This window comes from Lissotriton helveticus, chromosome 1_2 (genome assembly GCF_964261635.1).
Source record: "Lissotriton helveticus chromosome 1_2, aLisHel1.1, whole genome shotgun sequence".
Lineage (NCBI taxonomy): Eukaryota > Metazoa > Chordata > Amphibia > Caudata > Salamandridae > Lissotriton > Lissotriton helveticus.
Window position 1 is genome coordinate 363334585 of NC_136058.1, and position 17343 is coordinate 363351927.

The 17343-nt window shown below is 43.7% G+C and overlaps 1 protein-coding gene across 1 annotated transcript in view; it reads left to right on the top strand.

The window, feature by feature from the left end:
* The window catches only part of LOC144805693 (cathepsin K-like), a 35999-nt gene extending 19829 nt beyond the window's left edge, over positions 1 to 16170 (top strand). The window contains exons 7-8 of the mRNA XM_078672202.1: positions 7653 to 7752; positions 15172 to 16170. Of these exons, the coding sequence (XP_078528328.1) occupies positions 7653 to 7752; positions 15172 to 15271 (200 nt within the window). The 3' untranslated portion in view covers positions 15272 to 16170. The remainder of the gene's footprint in view (positions 1 to 7652; positions 7753 to 15171) is intronic.
* The last annotated feature ends 1173 nt before the right edge of the window (positions 16171 to 17343 follow it).

A 17343-nucleotide genomic window follows, 5' to 3' on the forward strand; every position in this document is an offset into this window, starting at 1 on the left:
CCCAATCAGTCGGTTTTGGCTTGGTTTCAGAGGCAAAGTGAGCACTGGTCTCACGCCCGGGCACACACTTCCCACTTAGCACCTGCCAGTAGTTAGAAAAATTACAAACATTCCTCCCATCACCTTCTGTGTGTTTGATGCCCTAAGTAGAAAAGGTATGCAGATGTGCAACACAAGTGAGCATGGCTTGCCCCTGTTTGGGTCTTGCCTAGGCAGCACTTGCGCTGTCTCTTTGAGACATTCTGTATTCAGTATATGGTCATAAAGCTCCGCCTACTTTCCATCCATCCTTTTAATTGGCTTCTGTCCCTATCCTTTGTAAACGGTGTCTTTTTATTGGTCACTCGGCTAGGTAGTCCCTCCTTGGTACCGACTTGTCTAATATTGTAACCTCCCATCAGGACATCCCCTGTTACATATGTTATTACTCCCTAGATTTTAATTACAGTCTCAGAGCACTATTTTCTTAAAGGGCTTCAGACAGGGCACACGCTTTGTCCTAAGTAAGGCTGGCAGTAGTTACCTTACTCACTAGCACGTCTCATATTTATATGAGACCTTCTATAATTTCCCCTTAATCAGCTCGACACAGAGTACAACCTAATCTGGAATTAATATAATAATTCTATTGTCACGTTTCAAAGCTACTAATTGTATATATGGACGTAGCTATTTGAATGCACTTGTGCTACTGTCTTACATGCAATGCATTAAGGGTAGGGTGGATTTACCACATCTTCTGCAGGGTGCAGTACCATATATGGCCATAAAAGGTCCCACAGGACAATTGTTTTACTTTTGCTTTTTTATACCATTGGCAATAGTGCTATGCAAATATAATAACCCCACTGCAAATACTAAAACAAAAGTAAAAACATTGTTATTTTTTATGCCAACAGCTCTAACTTTAACAAATGCAGCTCTAACTTTAACAAATGCGAGACCTATTGCATTGCATATGCTTGTTTGTAGATTGACATTTAAAATTGATGTCAAGCCACTTTACCATTTCATTCACTGAATGTGTTGCAACATAAGCATCTATGCGGACCAGGATGTGGCAGATCTGAAATTTGCATTTCTTGCTTGCTGGCAATGTACAAGTGAATGAAGAAAAATTGGTAACGGTTTAATTACAACAAGATGGAGATCACTGGGGTTGGTGGGTGTAGACTTAGACCTTTGTTTCATAAGCATATCTGCTCTTCCAGTACCACTTATTTGCAATCTTGAGTTGTTTATTAATGAAAATCATCTTGGTAGTGTCCCCAATTAATGGGTTTTTCTGGTAAAACTCTTATCATTACAGTCCTGATTGGCTCACAAAATTAATTATGAAAATGTTCTTTTAGTTGGGTTTTCAAACACTTTAAGCAGATTTACAAGCCCCTTGCGACACTTATGCGCCGCTGTTGCATCACTTTTGTGACGCAGCCGCGGCATAAAAAATGTGGCCAATTTACAAAGTGACGCATCTAGGGAGATCCGTCACGTTGTAAAGCCATGCATCACATTATACCTGTGTCAGGTATAATGTATGCAGGATGGGCGTTCCCAATGCAGAAAAGCCTCGTAAAAGTGATGCAGTGAAATCTACAAGATTTCACTGCATCACTTCTAGGACGCCACTGCGTAAAATTCTTATGCCTGCTTGAAGCAGGCATAAGGAGTGACGTAGTGAGGTGGGAATAGGCCTCAGAATGCATTGCTGGAGTTGTGTCATGCTTGCGACACGACCCCAGCAATGCGTGACTTTTGCCCCAACAGATGCGTCAGAATTTCTGACGCATCCGTCAGTCCTTGCACCATAGTGCGCTGTATTGTAAATACGGCGCATCCATGGTGGCGCAAAGGCTTCTCAGGGTGGTGCAGGGAAAGTGACGGATCTCTACAGATGCGTCACTTTCTTGTAAGTCTGTCCCTTTGTGCTTTTCAAGAACCCCAAAATGCGGAGGCTTGCATTCTTAGCGGAGCCCACACATTTGACCCCATTTTCTCCTCTGTCATGGTCCATGCATTAGCTCCAAGCGAATACTTGCACTGTGTTGAATGACATACGCATGTAGCACCACTCTTTCTGTCGTAAGGGCCCCTCGTCCTCAGCCAAGTGACTTCCTCACAGCACTCAGAACTTGAAAATAGCCACTCAGCGGATCAGCAGACCCCCCGACTTTGAAGTCAATGTGGAGGGACTTATCTGTTTGGACTTTTTGTTATTTCCCTATTTCTCTCCAAAGGATGATGAACCCACTCACTTTCATGACTTCTTTGAAAACCTTTCTCTTCTCATCTTGCTGCAAATAATTGAAGAGACCTTGTTGCCCACTCTCCTCTCATTGTTTAGTGGGTCTGTGCTAAGAAACACCCTGGGGTAGTTGTGTGCTCTGTAAGATTTTCTATAACATAAAAGCAGTGTTTCCTTTGTTTTTACACACGTGGAAATAATTCAATCAATCAGGTGGTTTATATAGCGCGCTACTCACCCATGAGGGTCTCAAGGCGCTGGGGGGCGGGAGGGAGGCTGCCGCTCCGGGTCAGTCGAAGAGCCAGGTCTTGAGGGCCTTCCTGAACGTGTGCAGGGTGGGGGAGCGTCTGATGTTCACAGGGATCTTGTTCCAGGTTCTTGCTGCTATGTAGGAGAAAGCTCTCCCGTCGGTTCTCTTTCTGCAAATGCGGGGGACCTCAGCCAGGGAAAGGTCGGTGGTGCGTAGGTTCCTCTTGGGTACGTGGAAGAAAAGTCTTTCATTGAGGTAATTGGGTCCGATGTTCACCACTGTGAATCCAAGTATGGCACGCACAAAATCTAAATTTTCACTCATAAAGAGTTTTAGACATATGTTGTGTTACACACATGATGGTTTAATGCTCTGTATGCGTAATCCTACTCATGCGGTTGGAAGTAGGCGTCCTAGGATAGGGATATTTTTAAATATCAGAAACACTCCTGAAGTTACAAGATTTTGTGTTTTTAATTAACAAAACAAAATATTTTCAGAACCGTTCTAAGGCACTGATGAGATGCAACGGACTCGATACCCAGAAGGAGTTCATTCCAAAGTTGCGGACCAACTGGAGGAACAGCACAACCACCAGACCTTGAGATTTTAACATATGGAATAGAAATCACTAGTTGAGAGTTAGAAGAGAGCATCTAACTGAACTGTCTGGAGAAGACACACACTGAAACTACTTGTGTCTGAAGATGGTCTGAAGAAAGGGAGATTTTTGCATAACATTTTAAGGTAAAGAAAACATGAGGATGAGTCAGTTTTACTCTGAGCTTCCAGCTTTTGACATTGGCTGCAGGAGAGGAGGCAGGTGATGTGGGCTCAGGACCCCAATATACTTGACAGGGGTCTCCCCTGTCTTAAACAAATATTAAGTGAAACCTGGATGTTAAGTGACACCTCACTTATGTCCTCCTAATCAGTCAGGCACCAGCTTGGTTTGGGGTGACCACAGAGGAGGGGCTGGCTGCTTGCTACCCTGGCCACTCCTCTGGGTGTGTTATGAAGAACAAGGGAACCCAAATAAGGTTGGTCAGGGACCTTGGGTAATCAATTATTTCTAAAGACAGAGGTCCCAAGACAAGGATTAATGAGAGCAAACAATAAATAGACTCAATCAGTACTATATTTTACAACTGTCCAGCTGGACAGGTGTTTTTAATATATAGTTGCTTAAATATACACAAAATGCAGCAGGAAATAAAGAAAGTGGGACACAAGCCTGTGTCCATCTTAGTGGGAAGGACGTACATGAAACAAAAAGGCTCAGGCAGAGCAAATTGTTTGTATGAGACAAATTTTGGTAGGGCAAACAAATTATAGTGAAAACACCATTACACATAATAAGTATTAAATATAGAGGTGTATATGGCGTACAACATGTCGACGGCATTTCAATACTTACAAAAAATATAGGACTTGTTGTATGCCATGTTCACCTCTTTATTTACTTTCTGGACCTGAGAAAGAATAGGAGAGGACTGGACGCAATGTATGTGACCTGAGAGGAGTCCTGAAGGAACGGACCTGCCCCTTTGTACCCAGGACATAGACGTGAACTGCAAGGGTCAGTTGGCCTTATTTACAACAAAATGACGCAACTCGCCACCGCAAGCCACTTTGCTGTGCCAAGCTGCATCATTTTAAAAGCACAGGGATGTGTTATATTAATAACAATATGATGCATCCCTGTGATTTCCCCTGCTCTGGCGCACAATTGGCTGCCATGCACCAACGCAGGCACCCTTGCACGATGGTGCATGTGTGCCTGCATTGTGAGGATGACTTTTTTTTGTGCTGGAAAGAACACCTAGAAAGAGGATAAAACAATAAGAAATAAAATAATTTCTCCTTGTTGCGACTCCGCACGCCTCCCCTGGGGAGGCATAGGATTCTGACACATTCTCAGTTTTACGTAATGTTGTAAATCTTGGAATGCTGCAGAATCCATGTGTGTTGTGTGGGAACACCCACAACACCCAAGGCACGCCTCTTTCTTGCAAAGTGATTTGTGAAAGGGGCCATATTTATAAGTCGATGAAAAGCCATGCAGGATTGCTTTGTGTGGCCATGTAAATATAGAGCAGCACACTGCACTGCCAGTGGTTCAAAAAAAGTGATGCACCTGTGGCATAAGGGGCTTGTAAATAAGCCCATAAGTGTGAAAGTAGAAATCTTGACTGGGTAAAGCCTCCAAAATTCTGCTGCTGGTGACATGACTTCTGTGGGACTGGGAACACATACATAATTTTCCAGTTGAGGCTTTCCTGGCTAAACCAATGGCATCAGTGAGCAAAGCCTATCGTACTTCGTAAAGACTTCCTCAGACTGTCTGCTGATTTGCCCCACAAAATCACTCTGACTTCCATTTTTGAGAGTAAGTCCCAAGATAAAACCTCTGGCACAAACCAATCCGCGCTCCATCATGTACACCCTGAAATTGCACCTAGGTGCCGATCTGACACGACAACTGGCTACTATTGGAGATTTGTACTTTTTGACACTATTTTACCTTGAATATGTAAAAATTCATATGTCCCTTATTTGGATTTGTCATTTTGGTTTAATTTATTAAAATGTAATCTGTTTTACCAATTAAGTTTGAAATTTTTATTGATTGGTGTTTTGACTTTGTTACTGTTTTGGTATTGCAGAAATACTTTACGCATTTCCCTAAATTAAACCTCTCAGCTCTGTGCCATCGCAGGGGCTTGAAATCAAGTTGGTTTTGTGATATTCAGAGTTCACCCTGACAAGAGTTGTGAATATTTTTTGAAAGGGTGGTCACCCGGCTCCCAAATAATAATTATTGGAAATCCTTTGCGTGGTTGTCTTCAATTCTTCCGTTTTTGCTAACTTTGTTTTTGCTGGGCATAGGACTCTTTACCGCTGCTAACCATTGCCAACGTGGTTGTGCTCTCTCAACTGGCACATTTATTTTACTTGGAAATCCATAGTAAAGTGATACTACATGTACCCAAGGGCTGTAAATTAAAAGCTACTACTGTGCCTGCAGCGCTTATTGTGTCTCCCGCTCAAGTAGTCTTTAAAAGTCATGGCTGGCTGCGTGTGCACTTTTGAACTGCTATTTCGATCTTGTAACTAAATATCGGCCTAAATCTTCCTTTTAATACATAAGTCACCCCTAGGGTAGGTCCTAAATATTCCACAGGGCAGGGAGCAATGTATTAAAAAAGTTAGGCATGTATGTTTAACTTTAACACTGCTAAATTATTTTGACACTACTTTAAGGCCTGCCTCTCCCATAGGAAAACATTGGGTTGCCTTATCAAAGTTAATACATATTAACTTTCAATTGAGAGCAAGTTGGAAAGTTGAGTTTGGTCTCTTAAGAATTGCAATTTAAAACCCTATTTAATGGATAAGTTGGATTTTAAGTCACAGTTCTGAAATGACACTTTTAGAAAGTGCTCATTTTCCCGTCTAAACCATTTGGTGTTTGCAGCCTGTATCCTTTGTCACATGACTAGGTGTAGCTGGTGGTTGGCATTTGTTTGTTACTGCCAGACAGTGAGACAAAGGGGGAATAGCTATTGGCAGCAAGGACATCTCTAACTTGATAAGGAGGCAGAGTTGTCACCTAACAAATATGCATTTCATATAACTCTGCCTCAGCACACTCACAAGAGTTTCACACTAGTTTCTGCGCCCCCAGATAAGCTGGTGCCAGGGCAGGAAGGTAGGAAACCCTAGATAGCTCTGTAGGGGGAGGAATCCAGAGGTTTCTCCTACTTCAAAGCAAGTACCAGGTAAACATACTGGACCCTGTTCAGTACACATCAGGGCCCGTGGAAGACTCCTAAAAAGGACTGCTGTGCTGCTCGGCTGCACAAAGGACTACAAATCTACTTCCCTGTTACTCTGATGCCCCGCTGCCTGGGTGAGAAGGGCTGGACCTGCATCTTGAACCCAGGACCACCAGAGTGGCTCAAGGGCTTGTTCATTTGCCTCCTGATCTGAGATCCAGGGAAAGAAAAGTCTATAACCACCTTGATCCCTGCACTTGGATTCTGCCTGCTATGAGTCCTGTGCCGAAAGTGGTGCCACTCCAGTCCTGGACCCTTAGAAGTGGGCCTGAAAGTGGTCTGAAGGAGGTCTTCCAGCCTAACTGTGGTCTTATCAAAAATGACACAGCACCCCACATTGTCTTGCAGTTCTACGTCAGAAACACTGCTGTGAAACGCATTCCCAACTCAGGAACTCATGCTCCTGGGGAATGCAAGTGTGTGACACATCCTCAATGTGACGCATCCTCAACGAATGACATAGCATCACAGATTCACAAACCATCAGAATCACTGCAAGCCAACACATCCTCAACACAGGGCCTCACATCACAGCTTCCAAGTTCCTCGGAACTGCTGCTGTATGATGCATTCATGAACCGGGACCCTCGCAATGCTCCACAGCCAGGATTTAAGGTACTTTGTTCAGCGGGCCTAACTTGGTCCCTGTAGCCTGTTCACGCTCCATCATGCTGGTCTGAACTTGTGACTTTGTCCCAGTATGCTGCAACCAGATAACCACAGTTGGCGCTTCTAAGTGCTATTTTTACATAAACAATTAAAATTGTATAGCACCGGTTCTACTGATTGGATCTTTGTCGTTTTGGTGTCAAATCATTTATTAAATGTTAGTCTCTTATTATAAATTGGTGTGGAATTTTTCTTGTGTAGTGTTTTCACTTTATTACCGTTTGTCTGCTGAATAAATACTTTACACATTTCCTCTTAGGTAAGCCAGACTGCTTTTGTGCAAAGTTACTAAAGAGTTGAGCACAGTTTGCTTGGATTTTGCTTGTTTTTCATGCTGACAGAATTTGTGGTTGCTGCTTCAGGTTTTCACCCCCCTCAACCTGTAACCCAATCTCCTACAAAAATCATTTTTCTTACACTCATGGAAACCTTTGAGAATTCCTAAAACTTTGATAGCTCCATCAATAGTAAACCTGCAGATTTATGACCTTATTTGTCGACCCTGTGAGTTTATGGATCTATCTGATATGATCTCAAAGGAATGTGTGCCTTTAGCTCTTGCTAGTTCTGCTTGTTGACCTAGAGTGGTGCCTAGCTGACATGGATTCTCATCTAAAAGCTCACTTTGCTGACTTATGTCACCATACAGGAATTTATGATGAAGAAGATTGTCCAGATGCCAATCACGCCATCATAATTGTGGGATACGGAGAAGAAGATCACGAAGGCTACTGGATCATTAAGAACAGGTGGGTGTATTTCCTACTTTTCCTCCTGCCTTTGTATGGCATTCTGGTGATTGAGTGTGTGTATGTTGTGTTGGGGGTGTCTCGGACAACATCTTGGCTACATCCGTGAGATCATAGTATGTACCGCTCTTGGTTCTCATAGGTTGATGTTGGCAGAAGGACGTCGGCTGAACATCAACAATCATCTAGCTCCTTTTTTTGTCCTTTATTATCCACTATCAAGACTAAGCATTAGTTATACCTGTAATAAGGACTATATGTTGAGGGTAATTTCAACTGTACAGGGATGTGAAACCACAACGTAACACTTTCTTTAGCTAGTGTTTTTTTCTAACATGAAGATCTATTTTCTATTTTTTTACCTCAAGGGTAGATTTTTCAATCAAAATTTAATCTATTTACATGTTTCTGTGGCCAGTTCTCTTTTCAGTCCCTCCTACTCTAACCAGTTATTTCCTTTGCACACTTGAAATCAATATTTTCTTTGATTCTATATTTTGCTTTGTGTTTATTCTCTTTCTTCATATGGACTCGTTCCATTCGCAACTCGTTTCTTCACTCCCTAATTCTTGATTATTTGTAAAAAAAAACAATTATCAGCTTTGCCACTGGCATCCAATCTTACTGTGTTAGCATGTTCATCAAAATGCTGGGCTTCCTTCGAGTTTCTAGATGGTCACTCCGCACATGCAGCTAGATTCATCAAAGTCCCGTTTTGCGAGTCTGTAATAGCGATTCATAAGGAATCGCTATTAAGGACTTGCAAAACGGGATTCATGTAGGAATTGCAAAAAATATTGCGATTCCTACATCTTCCTTATTTGCGATTAGCAAATTGCTAATCGCAAATAAGGAATAACTCCCCATTCATTCCTATGGGCCTTAGGCCCATAGGAATGAATGGGGAGTTATTCCTTATTTGCTAATCGCAAATAAGGACGCGATTTCAAGGGCGCAGGGGTGTCCAAAGGACACCCTGTAGCACCCCTGAAAAGCAAATGTAGCCAGATGTTGCGCACACATATGTCCAAAGGACATGTGTGTGTGTAACATACCACTCAGAAAAATGCACTAAAGTGCATTTTTCTGAGTTTTAGCTATTTACCACGAAGTTACAATTCGTGGTAAATAGCGGCCAGAAATAGCGAATTCGCTAATAGAAAATGGTTAATGAATTGCATTTAAGGAATCTCAAATAGAGATTCTTTAAATGATATTCCTCGCAAATATGCGATTTTGCAATTAGCGATTTTTGCATTTGGGATGATGAATCCCAAATGCAAAAATTGCACGCGCAAAGGGCCAGATTCTCCGAATCTGGCCCTTTGCGAGCCGATTTGACAATGATGAATCTAGCTGATAGTCTGTGAGAACCATGTTTACGGGTTATTTATATAATTTTATTTGTATTTGGCGTGCATTTCATCCATATTTTTAAATTCATGTTGCATAGCAGTTCATGCTTGTTTTCTGATGCATTTGACTATCGCTAGAGCAGGGTGCCGAGGAAAGTAAAGGAGGAAGCTATGTGAAATGAAATGATTACTGCAGGAGATCATTTTAAGGTTGTCCACTCATGATTGGTTGAGGGTGCTCATGTGTGGACCTAATTGCATATGTCCCTGCGTGTTTGTCAGTGACTGTGTGCATGTGTATGTGTTTCAGTGTCTGTTTGCAGTTGCGAGACTTGTGTGTGTATTGACAGTATGTTGTGTGTGTGTGCATGTGTGTGCATGAGAAAGAGAGAGAGAGAGAGAGAGACAGACAGAGAGAGAGAGAGAGAGAGACAGACAGAGACAAACAGTGTGGGGATGATGGTTTGTATGATCCTCTGACCATGCAGTGACCTCCTCTAGAGGTCATCTGATATTTGATGGCCAATGGCATCTGAATAATCCATTGTGGAAACCATCTATTACATGAAGGTGCCAATCACCTAAGAAGTGCTTGGCATTCTTGACCTTAAACTTAAACTTCTTGACCTATTGTGGCATTCTTAGAATAAAGATAACCATTACATTTCTGGAGCCAATGTCTCACAATATGACTGACGCTGGCATATTGCTGGCCATTATTAGACTATGGATTGTAAAAGGACATTTGATTGCCTTTTTGAATTTGTGCTTTCCATTCCCTTAGTGTAACTACTTTTGTTTTGGCTTTCATCTTTTGTACTTTTTCTTTTTAAATTATGTTTTTTTGTTTGGTCTTTCTCCTTTCTTTCATAAAGTAAGTAGATATGGCATTGCTTCACACCCTTTCTCTCCCATGTATTTCCTTTGTTCCTTTTTTCAATGTTGTCTTTCTCTATTACTTTTACGTTTTCACCCTCAGTTCCACCTAGTTTGGCATACACTCAGTCAATCAATCAATCAATCAGGGTTTGTAAAGCATGGGTACTTACCAGTGAGGGTCTCAAGACGCTGAGAGGAGAGGGAAGGGAGGCTGCTGATCTGTCTGGACGCTAGGGTTCAGTCAAAGAGCCAGGCCTTAAGGTCCTTCTTGAATTGGGTCAGCGATGGGAATTACCTGAAGTGGAGATGCAGAGTGTTCTAGGTCTTGGTGGCGAGGTAGGAGAAGGATCTTTCTCCGGTTCTGGTCTTGCGGATCTGTGGGATGGTGACCAGAGCCAGTTGGGCGGAGCAGCAGTATCTGGTGGATCTGTAGAATGAGAGGCGGTGGGTCAGATATGCTGGTCCTGCATTGTGGAGGGCTTTGTAGATATGTGGGAGAAGCTTGAAAGTTTTTGTTGAGTGGAAGCCGGTGGAGTTATTGAAGGTGTTTAGTGATGTGGCTGCGGCGGGGGATGTTGAGGACCAGTCTGGCTGCAGCGTTTTGAAGGTTCTTTAGTTTCTGGGTGACACCAGCTTAGAGTGTGTTACTGTTATAAAGTCTGCTGCTGATGAGTGCTTGGGTGACCGTATTGCTGGATTCTGTGGGGATCCATCTGAAGGTCTTGAGAAACAAGTGAAACAAGTAGAAGCATGATGAGAAGACGGCGCTGATCTGGTGATTCTTTGTGATTGAGGAATCTAGTATGATGCTGAGTTATTGTGCGTGGTCTGTGGGGGGGATCCTAGTCAGCGGGCCACCAGGAGTCATCCCACGCTGAGGGGGTAGGTCCCAGGATGAGGACTAACGTCTTTGAGGTAACTGTCCAGGTGGCAATAGCCTTTATCTCGCTGTGGAAGTTCATTCTGGTGACTGTGGGTTGGTTGGTGAGGTGTGGTGGGGCATTCTGCAGCTGGTCTGTGTGGGTTCTGAGAGGAATTGTGGTAGTCTGATTCACTGTGCTCTACTATTGAGGAAGGAGTGGATCCAGTCCAGGGCCTTGTTGCGGATGCCGGCGCTGTGGAGACTTGTGATAAGGGTGCGGTGGGAGACGGTGTCAAAGGAGGCCGAGGGGTCCAGAAGGGTGGGGGCTGCTGTTTCTCCCTGGTCGAGTAGGGAGACGATGTCGTCGGTGACAGCCTGTAGAGTGCCAGATTGGGAGATGTCCAGGACATGGTTGGCTTTGATCATCTCAGAGAGTTGGGCGTTGATGACCTTCTTGATGAACTTGTCTGGGAAGGGGAGCAAGGAGATGGGTCTGTAGTTCTTGCGGCTTGTCGCATCGGGAGAAGGCTTCATCCGCAAGGGGTTGATCTTTGTGTGCTTCCACTTATCGGGGAAGGTGTCAGTCTCAATGGAGCAGTTGATGGTATAGCGTAGCTCGGGCGATGGAGGTGGTGGCTCTATGGAAGATGTGGTACGGGCATGGGTCTGAGTCACTTCCGGAGTGGATGCTCTCCATGGTCTTGTGTGCTGTGCCGTCTGTAGTGAGTGGGGTCCAGTTGGGTAGGATCTGTTGGCGTGAATAGTCGTAGGTCATGCAGGGAGTGGTGGGAGCGTCTTGGGTGTCAAAGCCGTCGTGATCTGCCTGATTTTATGGTGGAAGAAATTACAGAGTTGTTGCAGAGGCCTTGGGAGGGGGGACAACTGTGGTCTTGCTGTTGGGCCTGGCAAACTCCTTGACAATTATGAAGAATGCTGTTGTGTGCACTGGCATGAATTTTGTGTTGGAGGGAAGTTTTCTTGTGGGTTTTGAGAAGGAGGTGGTGTGTGGTGATGGCAGCTTTGAAGGTTGCATTAAATTCTGGGGTTTCGTTGTTCCTCTATCTCTTCTCAAGTCATCTAAAGGTGCTTCAGGACTCGTGGAGATCGGGAGTGAACCAACTGGCTTTCTTGTAGTGTTACTTGCCAGGTTCCTTCTCGAGGGGTGCCATAGTGTTGGAACAGTTGGAGATCCATCGGTGCAGGTTCCATGTTGAGGTATTAGCATCTGTGGATGTTGGCAGTGTGTTTGTACTGAAAGAGGCGGTGAGGTCCTCTGTGGTGACTTTGTTCCAGCTACGGCAGGGGTGCGTTGACTGGGGTGGTGTATGGTGACTTTGGTGAAGGCAAAGTACACGCAGTGGTGGTCGGTCCGGAGAAGTTCTGAGGTGCGGCTCTAGATGACGTTTTTGCTGTTTGCGAGGATGGGGTCAAGCTTGTGTCCTGCTGCATTTGTAGGAGAGGTGACTAGCTGCTTTAGTACTACATTGGCGAGGTTCTCCAGCAGGGATGTTATCTTCTGGTCATTGGGGTTGTTCAGGTGAAAATTGAGGTCGCCAAGTAAATTGTAATCAGTGGATGCGAGAGCCTGGGGTGAGATGAAGCTGATGATGGCTTCGGTGAAGGGCGGGCAGGGACCAGGAGTTATGTAGATGAGGGTGCTGCAGAGGATGGTGTTGGTCTGGATATGGAAGTGTAGGTGTTCCATGGTTGTTGTTGGGTCATCTGAGTGGGTGGTCAGGTGGAGGGTGTTTTTGTGGACGATGGCGATATCTCCTCGTGGTCAGTTGGTGCGGTCCTTTCAGGTGATATTGTGTCTGTCGGGGATGGCGGTGGCCATGTCCAGGCCCGAGCTGGGGTTTGTCCAGGTTTCAGTGAGGAAGGCGATGTCGGCAGGGACAGAGTCAAGGAGGTCCCAGATTTCTGTAGCATGTTTGTGGAAGTAGGGCGTGTTGAGAAGGATGCAGCTGAACTGGTCAGATACACTGTGGATCAGCTGGGCGGTGGGAGGAACTGAAGTGTGGTGGGCGAGGGTGTAGCTACAGTTTTGGCAGGAGAAAAGTCCTTGGGTGTCCTTTTATTACACAAGTTGGCAGATGGCATGGCATCTGGTGTTGAGGACAAGGAGGATGCTGGTGGTGTATCAGTCAAAGGTCAAAGATCCAGGGTCTGTGGTGATGGGTGTGGTCCAGGATCAGTCGGGTGCAAACAGGTTTACCTTTGGTGGGTCTTCTTAGTGCCAGCGATGCGGCCAATATTAGGTTGTATGCTGATGCGTGGACAGTTGGGAGGCAGGAGACAGGGAGTAGGAAAGTGACACTGGAAGGGGCCAGGGCTTCGGGCATCACAGAGGCAAAGCAGCAAAAAAGGTTGAAAAGGGTTCAAAAGGAAAGAAAAAAGAAAAAGTGCCAAAAAGGGTGACAAGACAGAAAAGATTCTGAGGATTGCGGAAAAGAGGGAAGCCCAGCAGCAGAGAAGAGACGCTCTACCACAGATCACTAGGGATGAGGCGCAGGCGTGTGCCTGTGGGTGGAAGAGAGCCTTGAACGATTGACCCATCGGTCAGATGGTCAGCAGCAGGGAGCTCGGGCAGCAGTTATCAGGCAGAGCTGCACAAGGAAGGAAGCTATTTTTTATTTAGCACTCCAGGGGAGTGCAAGTGTTTCCTTGTATCTCTATCTTTTCCCTGTGCCTCCTCCCTTTGTCCTCCACTTTTGCTCCTTACCCCGCTTTCTGATACTCCCTGCCTCACTTCCCATCCCACGTTTACATTTTCACAAGGGCCCAGCACTTGCAAAGTGTCTCTGGAGCCCTTGCTTCCTTTTTATGCACGGATTTGTTTTTCTCTTTTTTTTTACATTCAACATTACTGTCCTAACCAGCCAATCCAAAATGCATCATGGCACCAACTAAAATGGCTGCCATGAACCATGATGCATGCAAATTCATGCTTCGCAATGTGCATGCCATGACGCCTGGGTGCATGCAGCACAACACATGTGTGTGCATACATACATATGCATTATGACCATTATGGAATGGATTTTCTGTAATAGAAAGTAAATTACAAAATTCCAGCCCATGTGTTCACAAGACTCATGGTTCGCATGCAACTGACAAAAAACATAAGTAAGGTCAAAAGCTCAGACTTTTTCAGCCGAAACCTACTGACATTGCCAATGCTCTCTTAATTTTGTGTTTTTTGTCTTCAATATTCTCGATTTTTTGTTTATCTTCACATAACAACTTTCCTAATTATTTGTTTTTTTAATTTGCTCACTCCTTCCAATTCATTTCTTGATTATTTCACCCTCTTTCTCCCTCTGTAACTCACACACATTTACTCAAATCACATAGAACCTCAATACATGGCCCAATGAATTAACTCCTGTTGTCAGACATATGACAATTAGGAGTTTTTGTGATAAATATCAGTAGGTCAAACCTGCTGATATTTATCAGAGAAAAATCTATGATATTGACCGGAACATACAGATTTTGATGCGGTGAGCACCAAAATCCTTGTCTAATTCCCCCATAAATCGTAACTGGGTGCTATTAATTACCCCCAATAAATCCAGACTCGATAAAAATCACACGAATTACCCAGGCAACTTGTATTCAAGCCACAAAGCACAATTAAAAAAAATATATTACATTTAGGTCCTCATTACGATGTTGGTCGGAAAGCAATACGACCGACTCCTTGTCGGAATTTGTTCCGACCAATTCACGTTCAGCAAGTCCGACCGATGAATTACGATGTTTCCTAACACCGTTCACATAGTCTCCTATTGACTTTAATGGGATCCTGTGTTCCTACTGACAACAAAGGCTCCATTGAAAACAGGGGTGGTTGCGTAAAAACTTGCACCCTGTCGCAAGCACCCTACCGTGCCTTCCACACTGTGCATGGTTTTAAAGGGGAGTCAATTGGGTACCCCAGATTGAAGGGGGTCCTGCTACGGGCCCTCAAAGTCATGACATTGTTTAGGATAATCCGACTGCCGTTCGGAGCTTTTCTGAGCGACATCGTAATAGGGGCTTTAATCTTTTCCATTAATTTGTTCATTCATTCTTCTTTGCTTCTCTCACTTGTTGTTCAACTCTTTAACAATTATTCAGGCTCAAAAGATACTTTGTGAAGTGCCGAATTGTATGGATAATCTGCTGCACGTTAATGTTGATTCCTTTGCTACCCTTTTGTTACTGAGGATTTGCATTTCTCTTTTCTCTTGATGTGTTATGTACTTTCTGTTGTGTCCGTTTAGTTTGTTTTGCAACCTCACTCCTTATTTAAATGTTTTCTCTCTTTCTTATTTTCAGCTGGGGACATTACTGGGGCGACCGGGGATATGCAAAGATCAGACGCAACTCAAACATTTGCACCATTGGTGATATGGGATCTGTCATGGATCTTTTGTGAGACTTGCAGTTCTACCTGGATGATGAAATAGTTTTCAAGTTGATGCCTCTCAATAAGTCTTGCACGCTGTTAATGTTCACAAATATATTAACATATCTATGAATGAGCACAGTGTATACATTACATTGGCAGGTTAACTCTGAAAACTAAGACCTTGCAATGAGTTTCTGAGTTTAAACTGTTCCTAAAAATTGGACACGTTTTCTCATAAAATTAGGATGGTGTCTTGTTGCAATTTTTATCATATATAATCTTACAAAAAATCAAAATGTTGTTTGATTTGAAATCCTCTAAGACAGGAATATGTGTTGGCAAAGTGCTGATTCACCATTTACTGGACGACCCATGTTCCAAAGATATTTTATAGTAGAGCTTTTCACTTGTTAATGTTACTTCCCATTATCCACCCCTTGCCTGGCTGTTCTCTTTGCCCTGCCATTCTCTGTTCATGAACTGTAGTGCATGTGTTAAGGCCATGAAATTGACACTAAGCGTCTCTGCTTACACCCGGGGGAATTACTTAACTGACACTCTCCTCCCCTTTGAACCTTGCTGATGGTTGATTTGTTTCATCATAATATCCACACTCTAGGTCATTATGGACACTGTCACCAATCCTGAACTTTTCATCTACAAGTCACTCATTCGAGGTGTGTTAGCTTAAATAGCTCATCAGAAGCAAAGCAAAGACTACAACTCCCAGAATACATCAGCATATCACAGAAAGTCCAGGACTGGAAACAGTGTCTGTGATGATCTTGATGGAGGTGGTCAAGCTCGTTTTTAATTCCAAACAGTTTGTTCACTTTTGTTTTGTTTACAACTGGTCCCAGCATTTGAATTGTTGTAGTGTTTTGCCACAGTTGCTCATTATTAAAAATAAAACATATTTCAAGCAATTTCTTCTGTATTGTCTTTGTTCACTAACATACCCAGGAGGTGTAATCCTGCAGTAAAGCATCCTTTATTTGATTCCACTGCGGGTGAGAGGAAAGAGCTCCTTTAAGTTAGAATCAGCTTTGTGTTGTAACCAAACCCATCCTCACTGCAGGCCACTGTCAGCCAGGTCTGATATATCTCCTTTTGGGCCCCTTTCACAGACCACCATAGATAATGGCCTCTCAAATGTTCCCACAATTCAAGGTTTAGCAAATGGCAACAAATTTAGGAATTCTCTAAGTCTGAGGAAAGCTTTCTTGTTAATGCCCCAAACAATGTCACTTTCTGTCTTAACAAGACCTCCTCTTCCTCTGCAGTAAAAGTAATTTCCTGCTGAAAAGTCAAAGCTTCAAAACATGTTCCTGAGCAGAAACACTGCTGTGGAACAATCATCCAGCTGCACTCAGGAGTAGTCCTCTCCTCCTGTCATTCGACAACACCTACATACTCCTGTCTTCAGACCACGCCTTAACAAATGCCCTGACTGCTACTGCCTTTCTTCTTCCTGTTGCCTTCTTCACCCATATATACCTCTTCATCTTCCTCTCTGCAAACCCACCCCTTTTGATTCATTATCATTGGCAAGCCCAGATGGGTGTGAACGTTTCTCGTACTTTAAAGTAATACCTGTGTGCTCCTTTTATTGCTATACTGTGAAGAATCCATATTCAGTGCTTAAAGGTACATAAAATAAAATAAATCCACATGTTTGGCAATTTTACTCTCAACACTACAGGACAGATCTCTCTGTGCACCGAGCAGTTTCCCTGACTCTACTCGAAGATGAGAAAGCGCTACTTTGGTGGGCCTGGTGGACCACCAGTTCATGGCTTTACACCTGCTTCACTAAACACTAAATAAGGGGTTAAGTAGCAAAATAAGGACACAGAAAACCTTGGCAGATAATAATAGTGTTCTACAGTGGAAGTCAAGTTGCCTCTCTGCTGGCCTGGATTCAGACAGTTAAGCTGTCATGCCAACCCATTGTTTATAAATATGCACTGGGACCGTTGGGTCCACCCCCTCAGGTCCTGGCCTGCTTTGGACCAGCCTCTTTTAGCCATTGGCTTTCTATTAGACTGTCTATAAGCTATGCTGTTATCACTGTTTAGGTGGATTACCCACAATGATAA